This window comes from Peromyscus eremicus, chromosome 15 (genome assembly GCF_949786415.1).
Source record: "Peromyscus eremicus chromosome 15, PerEre_H2_v1, whole genome shotgun sequence".
In the NCBI taxonomy this organism is placed as follows: domain Eukaryota; kingdom Metazoa; phylum Chordata; class Mammalia; order Rodentia; family Cricetidae; genus Peromyscus; species Peromyscus eremicus.
Genome location: NC_081431.1, coordinates 72,105,433 through 72,117,725, shown reverse-complemented (window position 1 = coordinate 72,117,725; position 12,293 = coordinate 72,105,433). Strand labels below are relative to the sequence as shown.

General features: G+C 50.2%; 1 protein-coding gene across 2 annotated transcripts in view; it reads right to left on the bottom strand.

The window, feature by feature from the left end:
• The window catches only part of Ralb (RAS like proto-oncogene B), a 39,125-nt gene that overhangs the window by 14,528 nt on the left and 12,304 nt on the right, over window positions 1-12,293 (bottom strand). For both annotated transcript variants that reach the window (XM_059280426.1, XM_059280427.1), the window contains exon 2: window positions 39-201. In XM_059280426.1, coding sequence (XP_059136409.1) covers window positions 39-152 — 114 coding nt within the window. In that variant the 5' untranslated portion in view covers window positions 153-201. The remainder of the gene's footprint in view (window positions 1-38; window positions 202-12,293) is intronic.

The window sequence follows — 12,293 nt, the reverse complement described above, 5'->3', positions numbered from 1 at the left end:
GGGCACAGTCACTCAGGAAGGCGTGCGGCATCTCTTACCTCGTCATACATGAACTGGAGCGTCAGCGCCGACTTGCCGACCCCTCCACTGCCAACCATGATGACCTTGTGAAGTGCCAGGGAGCCCTGGCTCTTGCCCTTGTTGGCGGCCATCCTGCTGGTCTGAGGCGATGACACTTGGACAGTCAGCCCAGATGGAGAGCTACAGGTGACAGAGACAGGAACGGAGAGATGGTGGGCCTTCCATCCAGTTGAAATCAAATGACATCTGCCATTGCCACACTTTAACATTCACTTTTAAATTACGTGCACGTGTGCGTGTGTGCCGTGTGTGTGTGGGGGTGTGCACAAGTGTAGAACCCTCAGAGACCAGAAGAGGATGTCAGATCCTCTCAGCCATTTCTCCAGCCCTCCCCTGCACTTCACAAACACTCAACCTGGAGAGGAAGGCTGGGACGTCTACAACTCTGAAGTCACTTACCCGAGGGGAGCCAGGAGAGGGCAATGCTGAGAAAGGAGAGTGGAAGGGGACGCCCCAAGTCTGCACCACCAGGGAGGGTGGCCTGGGGCTCAGGCCTTTCCTCCCAGCACTCAGGAGGCAGAGACGCTGGCAGTCTCTGCACTGGATAGGGGGCGGCAGGCGAATGCCTGGGGCTGGGTGGCCTGGTAGTCTAGTCTACTGTGAAGTTCCAGACAATGACACTGCCTAAAAGTCGAAGGCGCCTGAAGACTGACACTCAAGGCTGTCTTCCGGCTTCCCCATCTCCCCCCTCCCCATCTCATCTCCCACCTCTCACCTCTCATGTCCCCATCTCATCTCCCACCTCTCATCTCCCCATCTCCCATCTCCCATCTCCCTATCTACCACCTCTCACCTCCCCATCTCCCACCTCTCATCTCCCATCTCCCCCCTCCCCATCTCCCACCTCTCATCTCTCATCTCCCACCTCTCATCTCCCATCTCCCCATCTCCCACCTCTCATCTCCCACCTCTCATCTCCCCCCTCCCACCTCTCATCTCCCACCTCTCATCTCCCCCCTCCCCATCTCCCACCTCTCATCTCCCACCTCCCATCTCCCACCTCCCATCTCCCCCCTCCCCATCACACACACAGTTTTGAAATGACAGCGGCCCCCACGGAGCTTCCCGAAGGTGAAGTGGGTGAACTGTTCAAGTTTCTATCCCGAATACTCCCGAGTCAGACAGGTGCTACAGGACAGTTCAGGGACTTCAATCTGCGCTCTTTACTCTCACTTCTCTCCTTACTCACGTGCCTCTGCTCCCGACCACCACCAACACACACATACACACGCACACACACACACATGACTATCCAAGGAAGACGCAGAGTGAGGCAACTTCTCATTTGAAAAACCGAGACTCTAAAGGAGCCACCTTCAAGTAAAGAGCGGATTAGAGGGCTGGTGACATGGTTTACCAGATAACAACTCTTGTCACCAAGCAAGACAGTGTGAGCTCAGTCCCCAGGACCACAGTTAAGGAGATAACCAATTCCCATAAGCTGTTTCTGATGTCTACACAAAATAAATCTTTTTTTTTTAAGAGAATAGATTAAGGGGCTGGAGAGATGGCTCAGGGGTTAAGAGCACTGGCTGCTCTTCCAAAGGTCCTGAGTTCAATTCCCAGCAACCACATGGCAGCTCATAGACATCTGTAATGAGATCTGGCGCCCTCTTCTGGCCTGGAGGGAAACATGCAGGCAGAACACTGTATACATAATAAATAAATAAATCTGAGAGAGAGAGAGAGAGAGAGAGAGAGAGAGAGAGAGAGAGAGAGAGAGAGAGAGAGAGAGAGAGAGAATGAGAATAGATTAAAAGAGTCAGGTCTGGTGGTGCATGCCTTTAATCTCAAAACTCTCTGAGTTTGAGGCTAGCCTTGTTTACAAAGTGAGCTCCAGGTGAGAACCTGTCTCCCGAGGTGAGGGAGTGGGGAGGGGGAGGGAGACGGAGACACAGGGACGGGACTGGACTGGAGAGATGGCTCAGCAGTTAAAGCACTGGCTGGGGGCTGGCGAGATGGTTCAGTGGTTAAGAGCACTGGCTGCTCTTCCAGAGGACCCAGGTTCAATTCCCAGCACCCACATGGCAGCTCACCACTGTCTGTAACTCCAGTTCCAGGGGATCTAGCACCCTCACACAGAATATATACAGTCAAAACTCCAGTGCACATTAAATATAAATAAACCTTTAAAAAAAAAAAAAAAGCACTGGCTGATCTTCCGGCAGACCCGGGTTTGATTCCCAGCACCCACAAGGGGGCGCACAGCTGTCTGTAACTGTAGTCCCAGGGGATCTGATGGCCTCTGCAGGTACCAGGCAAGCACACAGTACACAGATGTACAAGCAGGCAAAACATCCACATGCATAAATCAAATTAAAAAAAAAACTTTTTTTAGGCAGAGGCAGGAGGATCTATGTGAGTTTGAGGCCAGCCTGGGCTACAGAGTGAGATCCAGGAAAGGCACCAAAGCTATACAGAGAAACTCTGTCTTGGGGGAAAAAAAAAAAAGACAACCGAGAGGCTCCTTGATCACCAGAGCCCCAGATGCAGGGGAGATTTCCCTAAAAAGCTGCAGCCACAGCCAAGCAACTACCACGCAAAGCGTGCTACGGCCTGAGACACACGGAAAGCCTCAGAACCTCTCTGTGAAGGAGGCAAAACTCACGGCTGGAGGCAGCACACACTCGCCGTCCCGGCCTCCAGCACCAGGGTACAAACAGAAGTCAGCACAGCCGGGCGGTGGTGGCGCACGCCTTTAGTCCCAGCACTCGGGAGGCAGAGCCAGGCGGATCTCTGTGAGTTCGAGGCCAGCCTGGGCTACCAAGTGAGTTCCAGGAAAGGCGCAAAGCTACACAGAGAAACCCTGTCTCGAAAAACCGAAAAAAAAAAAAAAAAAAAAAAAAAAGAAGTCAGCACACACCCACAGAGGGCTTCTCGGACACGTCATAGAACATGATCACCTCTAGAGACAAAACAACCCCTGAGGACACAGACGTCATTGAAAGACCTGATGGACGAAGCAGGAGTAATAATCCCAGCACACCAGAGGACAGAGGAAAAAATCTTCAGCATGTAAACGCTCCGAGGCTAGCCTGGGGTACATATGACCCTGTCTAAACTTAAGAAAAAGAAATTAAAGTCAGGTGGACTTGAAAAAGAATTGCTCAGAATGCCTAAAACACTGTGTATGCATGTATAGTGTGAGTGTATGTGTGTATGTGTGCATATGTGCATGCATGTATATGAACAGTATGTATGTGTGTGCATGTGTATGTGTGTACAGCGTGTGTCTGTATGTATAGTGTGTGCATGAGTGTATGTAGTGTGTATGTGTATATGCATATGTATGTATGCAAGTACGTGTATAGTGTTCATGTGTGTCTAGTGTGCATGTGTGTGTTTGAGTGCATGTGAATGTATGTATATGCATGTATATGTGTGTTGTGTATGTATATGTATAGTGTATGTGGATATATATAGTATGTGTGGTGTATGTACAATATGGGTAGTGTGTTTGTGTATGTAGTATGTGTATGCATGTATGTGCATATGTATGTATAATGTGTATATATAGTATATGTACAGTGTGTATATGTGTTATAGTGTGTGTATAGTGTCTGCGTGAGTTTGTATATGTGTGATAGAGCGTGTGTGTGTGTGTGTGTGTGTGTGTGTGTGTGTGTGTAGTGTGTGTGCATAGTATGTGGAGGCCAGAGGTTGACATCAGGTATATTGTAATTCTCCATCATGGTTTGTTTGTTTTTTTAATTATGTGTATGTATGTGTGTGTCTATCTTATGTATGCCACAAATATGTGGATGCCCTCAGAGGCCAGGAGAGGGCATCTGATCCCCTAGAGCTGGAGTTACAGGCAGCTGTGAGCCGCCCCACCTGGGTGCTGGGAACGAATGGGGTTCCTCTGGGAGAGCAGCAAGCGCTCTTAACTGTGGAACCAGCTCCTTGGCTCCTCAACCTTTTTAAAATCATTTTTACACTTTGAGACAGGGTCTCACTCTGTAGCCCTGACTGGCGTGGAACCATTATGTAGACCAGGCTGGCCTTGAACTCACAGAGATCCCCCTGCCTCTGCGTCTGTCTTAGTTACTTCTCTATTGCTGTGATAAAACACAATGACCAAGGCAATTTATAGAATGAAGGGTTTATTGGTCTCACGGTCCTGAGGGATAAGAGTCCTTCATGGCAGGAAGCAGAGCAGCAGGCGGCAGGCACAGAAGGTGAGGGCTCACGGCTTGAACCACAGGAGGAGGCAGACAGTGAACGGGAAAGGGCGCAAGCTGATGTCTGTCTGTTTGTTTGTTGTGTTTCAAGACAGGGTTTCTCTGTGTAGCCCTGGCTGTCTTGGAACTTGCTCTGTAGATCAGGCTGGCCTTGAACTCACAGAGATCCATCTGCCTCTGCCTCCTGGGATTAAAGGCTGAGTCCCCACACCTGGCTACTCACCTTCATCTTTTGAGACAGGGTCTCTCACTGAACCTGGAGCTCACTGTTTCTGCTAAGCTGGCTGACTGGAAAGTTCAGGGAGCCGTCTCCACCACCCAAGCATTAGCCACGTGGCCGCCGTGCCTAGCTCTTACAAGTGTTGTAGAATCAAAATGCCGGCCGGTCTTCACCCTGCACAGAAATCCTATCTAACTGAGCCAACTCCCAAGCTGTGTTCTTTGTGGGCATTGTTTCGTTTGCTGGAGCGATGTTGGTTTTTGTCTTCTTTTGTGACAGGGCTTCACTGTGTCAGTCAGGCTAGCCTGGAACTCAGGATTCTCCCCCCTCAGCCTCCTGAGTGCTGGATTACAGGCGTGCGCCACCACACTTGGCCTGGTATTCACGGCTAACTGCGTGTTTCTGGCTAGTATCTCATCTACATACACATTCTGGTATGTAGAGCCTCTGAGGTCACATGCCTAGTTTTGCAAGCTATTTTCCAGGTTCTTTATCTGTTTTTGAAATCAGGCAGCCTGAACATAGTTTGTTTTCTTGATGACTTGGGGTCCCTGCGCATTGGTGTTGGCTCCAGGCAGGGCCTTGGGCTACTCGAAGTCAAGGCGTAGACACGTTCGCTCCTTCTTCTCCCCTGCACTTCTGCAGGCTCCTGCCCACACCAGGCATGCCCTACTCCCCCTGCACTAATTATGTGCTGTTTAATGAGTGAGCTAAGCAATTAACTAGATAATTAAGCACATCTGAGCGGGGATAGAAATAGAAGGGATGGGGGTACAGGCGCCCCACAAGGCTGAGATTCAGGAACCTGAAGATACCGTTGGCCTCGTTTACAGCCATCAACCGTTTCTGGCAGAGCTGAGGCCCGGCAAATGGGGCTGGAGCTCCCACACCACCTAAGTGTCCAATACTTCTCGGTCAACCTTATTTCTGTGAACTTGATGGAAATGAGCCAACATGTGTCTGGGCTGGGGTGAGGGCAGGGTCCTTTCAAACACCTGCAGACACCAAGTTATGCACTACATATATGCACTTAGTATGTATGTGTGGTATATGTGTGTGCGCGCGCGCACGTTGTACTTCTTAGTGTGGGGTGTGCACAGATACACATGCACACGTCTGTGAAGGTGAGACATGAACATTGGGTCTCTTTCCTCAGACATCTGCCACCTTTACTTTTAATTTTTTTCTAATTACAATAATACCTTCTTTGTGTATGCACACGTGTACACACATGCCACAGCACATGTGTGCAGGTGAGAGGGCAGCTTGTGGGAGTTGATTCTCTCCTTCCAGAATGCGGGTTCCAGAATCTGGGAGGCAAGCTTGGCAGGAAGCCATCTCACCAGCCCCCCTTTAGTTTTTGGACAGGGTTTCCTGGTGAACTTGGAACGAACATCAGGACCCTGTGTCTGCGTGCCCCAGTGCTGGGGTCACAGGTGCACCCAGCCACGCCTGCCTTCCCCTGTGAGTCTGGAGATCTGACTCATGTCCTCAAGTGCATGGCAGACACTTACCGATGAGAAGTTCCCCAACACCCCTCACCCCTGGGTTTTGTCTGTTTTTTTTTTTATTTTGTTTTAAGTAAAGTCAATTTCTGTAGGAAATAATCACCAATGAAGTCTTTTCTGCAGTCACTGGAGACTGAAGCCTTTGCTCCAAGTCTGGGATGCGGCTCAGTCCACGCAGAGCTGGCCTGGTAGTCCGGGTTTGGTCCCCGCACCACATAAACTTGTGTGGAGGCACACACCTAATTAATCCTAGCGCTCCGGGGTGGGAGCTGAAGTTCACGCCTACCTCAGCTGCACAGGCAGTGTGAAGCAGAGTGAGACGCATGAGATCCATGAGATCCGGTCTTTCCCCCTCCCACCTCTTAAATCATGTGGGAGCACATGCATACGAGTGTTGGTGTCCACAGCAGCCAGGGGCACCAGATCCCCTGAGCCGGAGTTACAGGCAGTGTGAGCCACCGTGTGGGCGCTGGGAAGACGTGCCGCCAGCCTCCTGGCCACCATCCCTCCAGCCAGCCTCCTCGCCATCCCTCCGGATCTAGTTTGTGTTGCTTACTTGCCAATCAGAAGTAACCAGTGCTGAGATTTCCAGCCCAGGCCACAGGCAGCTGTCTCCCTAGGATCAGGGAGGGACCTGAGACACGGGTGGTGGCCAAATGTCTGCCACTCCTGACACATCCACCTCCTGGCCTGGCTCTAAAGATAAGAAACTGTTCCCTGTTTAAACCACATACAGTCCATTTACTGTGGCTGATTTTGCTTTTACTTTTGCAGGTAACCGTTCCAGAAACACAACCTTTGCCTTTAAAACAAAACACCATCATCTGACCATTCAAATGAGCCCTGAAATGACTGGAGAACGTAAGAACAGGTATCTAAATAAGAACACACACACACAACACACATTAAAGAAACTGAAAAAAGAAAGACTAGTTCAAGAAAGAACCAACATTGTTAGCTGCTAAACCTACAGAATGGAGGAGGAGGAGGAGGAGGAGGAGGAGGAGGAGGAGGAGGAGGAGGAGGAGGAGGAGGAAGATGATGATGATGATGATGACTGGGGCCTGGTGAGGGCAGCACTTGCTGCTCTTCCAGAGTTTGGTTCCCAGCACTTGCATCAGTCAGGCAGCTGTGAGCTCAGGGAAGCCAGCATCCCCTTCTGGCCCCCAGGACACCTGCACACACAAGTATACATGAATAAAAATCTTTTCAAATAATAATAAATAACATTTAAAAATAAAAGATACCTGCATGGTATCAGTTATCCTAAGCCTATGGTATATCTCACAGAACCACTTTCTTAAAAATCATCACATTTATTTCACTGTGGTAGGGTAGTAAGGAGTATGGGTATGTGTGTGCCATGGAGTCAGAGAACAGCTCACAAGAGATGGTTCTTTCCTCCACCAGAAGGGACTTACAGATCAAACTCAGGTCCGTTTTTTGTTGGTTGTTTGGTTGGCTGGTTGGTTGGTTTTCTGAGACAGGGTTTCTCAGTGTAACCCTGGCTGTCCTGGAATCACTATGCAGACCAGGCTGGCCTCAAACTCACAGAGATCCACCTGCCTCTGCCTCCCCAGTGCTAGAATTAAAGGTGTGTGCCATCACCACCCAGCACCCTTTCCTTCTTGATTATAGAGAATAAAGGTAGTGAGCATGGGATGGCCAAGTTGGATAATATTTTGATTAGCAGATCAAAATTAGCATGACCAGTGTAGGGCCTGTGGGCATCTTGAGCTTCCGGCTGTGTTCTGAGGACATTTAACCATAAGGACACATCAAAGAAGCCCTGCTTTAAAAATGCTGCCGGTTCTACAGAATTGAAAGTGTTCCAGTTAAAGCGAACGGAAGAGACTTTTAGCTGAAGGCAAAGCATGATCCTAGATTCACATGACAAGAAGCAAGTCCTGCAATCTGCCTCGTGTGTGGTGCTCACCTGCAACCTCAGTGTTCCTGACCCCGCCAAGGCTCTCCCTACAACACTCGACAGAGAGGGTGCTGAAGTTCGCAGGAAACACAACCCGCCCTCGGACAGCCCCTAAAGCTACTGCTCCAGCAGCTTTGTCCACGAGAGCGTGGTCTTCTTCAAAGGCCCAAGGAGCCAGCTCTGCTACAATAATCACAGGACGGGAGGAACAGCGTTTAAAAGCAAGAACTAGGGGCTGATGGTCGACCAGTCAAGCGCCTGTGCACAAGCAGAGGGACCTAAGTTCAGATCCCCAGGACCCACATAAAGCTGAGTGCAGCAGCCCACATCGGTCACCCCAACACTCCATGTGAGACAGGAAGCAAAGAGAGGGGAATCCCCAGCAGCTCACAGGCCGGCTAGCCTGGAGTATGCAGCAGCGAACAAGACCCTGCTTCAAACACAGTGGAGGGTGAGAACTGGCACCCAAGGGGTCCAGTGACTTCTCATATAGCATGGCACATGCCCAAATGAACACACGCGGTCTACACACTCACACTCTCTCACACACACACACACACACATACACACACACACACACACAGGGAAATAGAAACTATTAGCAAAGATAAATCCTACGTGCTGAGATGTAAGTGTGCAAGAAAGTGGATTTTTGTTGTTGTTTACATACAATGCAATAATCTGGAAAAAAATCCACTAACTGGAAATACTTGTATAAATTATGAAAGAGCCAGTGTTTAGAGTATACAGCTATTACAGAGAAAGGAAGATCCCTACCTACTGTCCTGGGAAGGGTCCAGGATGCACCACTAAGTGAGGAGGGGTGGGAAGCAAGCTGCAGGAAACATAAGCTGTGATGTCATTTGTTTGAAAAAATCTCAGGGTTGGAGAAACAGCTCCGCAGTTGAGAGCATTTGCTGCCCTTGCACACTGGAGTTCAGTCCCTGGAAGCCACCTTGAGCTGCTTACAACCACGTATAACACTCGTTCCAGGGCCTCTAACAGCCTCTCCTGGCCTCCTTGGGCACCTGGACACACATGCACACACATACACACAGACAAACAAACGTGCAGAATTAAAACTAAACCTATTTTTAAAGGTCTGTCTGTGGGGGCTGGAGAGATGGCTCAGTCAGTAAAACTGTAACCATGCAAGCATGAGGCCCCGAGTTTGGTCCCCGGCACCTAAGAGAAAACTCGGAGCTTGGTGGTGCGTACCTGTAATCCCAGCCCTGGGTGGCAGTGAAGACAGAAGGACTCTGGGGCTCCCTGGCCGGCCAGCCTACCTCCTCAGCAAGCCCTTGGTCTCAATGAGACCTTCTCTCAAAACACAAAGTGGGTGGCCCTGAGGACACCAGAGATTGACCTCTGGCCTCCACCCACATATGCTCTTGCACACACAAGTGCGCACACACAAAAATGTGTATAAACATGCACATACACACAGAAGGAAATATGAAAAGTCTGCACAAGTGTGCAGGGACTGAGTTCCAATCCTCAGAAGCTGTGTAGAAAGCTGGGTGTGAGCCAGGCAGTGGTGGTGCATGACTTTAATCCCAGCACTCGGAAGGCAGAGAGGTAGGCGGATCTCTGTGAGTTCAAGGCCAGCCTGGGCTACAGAGCGAGATCCAGGACAGGCTCCAAAGCTACACAAAGAAAACCTGTCCTGAAAAGACAAAAATATATATATATATATATATATATAGAAAGAAAGCAACCAAGCTGGGTGTGTAGCATGAGCACCTCTAATCCCAGCCACGCTATGGGGAGTTGGAAGGCAAAGGGGGAAATCCCTAAGCTCCAAGGGCAGCTAACTTGAGTGCACAGTGGGGAAACAGCAGAGAATGTGGAGGGTGAGGGCCGGGCACCCAGGCTGTCCTCTGGCTCCCTTCCACATGCATGCTGCATTCACACAAAAACACACGGTACTGAATTTTAAACAACCCTATGGTAAGTGAATGCCAAAGCAAATTCCATGTCTGTGCTGGCTGGTTTTATGTCAACTTGGCACAAGCTAGAGTCATCTGAAAGGAGGGAGCCTCAAATGAGAAAATGTCTCTGTGAGGTCAGGCGGCAGGCAAGCCTATGGGACATTTTCTTAATTAATGATTCATGGGGGAGGGCCCAGTCCATGGAGGTGCCATCCCCGGGCTGCTGGTCCTGGGTTCTATTAGAAAACAGGCTGAGCAAGTCATGGGGAGCAAGCCAGTAAGCAGCACCCCTCCACGGCCTCTGCATCAGCCCCTGCCCTGGTTTCCCTCAATGGACTGTGATTCAGGGCATATAACCCTTTCCTCCCCAAGCTGCTTCTGGCTGTGGTGTTTCATCACAGCAATAGTAACCCTAAATATGACAGTTTTTAAATTTTATTAGACCACTTCCTGCTGCAACCAAATTATGACCATCTCAACTGGATTGAGTCTCACGGATGAGTCCCTCTCTCCTCAAACGGTCTGCTCCAATATGAACTAGTAAGACTGCTTTACCCCAAGTGATACTGCATAACTCAAAGTCAATCTCAGGGCTGGGGAGAAGGCTCTGCTTACAGGACAGCGTCTGCCATGCATGAGGACCTGAACTCAGATCCCCAGCAACTCCACTCCAACAACACATTCCGTAACCCCAGCACTGGGAGGGTGTAGACAGGCAGACCCCCAGAGCCAACCTAGCTGAACTGGAGAGCCCCAGCTTCTATGACAGACCTTAACTCAAAAACTTAGATGGAGAGCAACAGGAGACAGCTGACTTTGGCTTCTGACCTCTACACGTGCATGCACAGGCACACACATCCACAGACACACACCACAAACACACACACACACACACACACAACTAGATAAAAGGATAATATTTTAAAAGCACTCTGTTCATTACCTTGAAGGAAAACTCACTATTTTAGAAACTCAGGACTCAGAAGGTGGTAAAGGATCAGGAGTTCCAGGCCAGCCTTGGAAACTTAACGAGGTCCTGTCCCCAAACAGAAAGGAAGACAGGAGGGAAGAGAGAGGGAGGGAGGAGGGCCAGGAGGGGGGAGGGAGGGAAAGGGGGCGGTGAAGAAAAGCAGGTTGGCTCGCTCATCAGGAACATGCCCGAGTTCAGTTCCCAGCATGCATGTTGGATCGCCCGTAACTCCAGCTCCAGAAGCTCCAAAACCATTCTCTGGACTCCACTGGCACCTGTATACACACACACACACACACACACACACACACACACACACACACACACACTTAAAAACTAAAAATAACTCCCTTTTTGTTTTAAAGGAAACATAAAGCGGATGCGTCTGGGGCCACCCAGGGGAATTCATAAGGAAACACTAAAATCTAAAGGAGACACCACCCCCAGGAAGGCAGCTGAGGACATCACTGCTGTGCGGTTACTCCGGCAGCTGAGCCAGGCCCTGGCCTCGCCTCTGCTCATCTCCCTCACTGTGCTGACTCCGCCTCTCGGCATCACTTGAACCCCTTGTGATTTACAGCTGCCAGTCTGTGGACTCCGGTGGCCTGGGAGCACGCTGCCTGTTCGGTGTCTTCAAACATTCCACTTTGTGTTGGTTTTTTAAAGACGTTTACCGTTAATTATGTGTATCTGTGAAGAAGGGGTGAACACGAGAGCGCAGGTGCCCCCAGGGGCCAGAAGAGGCTGGAGTTACAGGTGGGTGTGAGCCGCTCGGTGTGGGTGCTGGGAACTGAACGCAGGTCCTCTGTCAGAGCAGCACACGCTCTGGAACACTGAGCACCTCCCCAGCCCTCAAACACTTAATTACTAACATCTTTTTAAAGAGAGACATTTTACATGCAAGTTCACATTTCACTAGAATATTCCATAAATGCTGAGAAAGGCGCCATCTCCAGGCCAACGCCACGTGAAGGCAGGTCAGGGTCCTGGTCCTTAAAGGAAGTGGCTGTCTCTCCCTCCCCAGCCCCACCACACCTAGCTATCTTACCTGTGTGCTGGGAATCAAATCCAGGCCCTCCTGTTGGCATAGCAAGCTGTTTGCTGAATGAACCACACCCTCAACGCTTGCTTATGTCCAATGCCTGAACGTATTTTTATAGTACTCCACATGCATGCAGTGCCTGCAGAGGCCAGAAGGGGGCATCAGGCCCCTTGGAACTGGAATTACAGGAGGTTGTGAGCTGCCCTGTGGGAGCTGGGAATGGAATCCCGGGCCCTCTGCTGGAGCAGGAAACATTCAACCTGGGAGTCATCTCTCCAGCTGCCCCCTGTATTTGTTTTGAGATAAGGTCTCATCATGTTGCCCAAGCTGGCCTCCAACTCTCAGGCTTACAAGATTCTCCTGTCTCAGCCTCCTGAGTACCACCCAGTCCCACGCACACCTCTGTACTCAGCTTGGAGAAACGGGTTTTAGT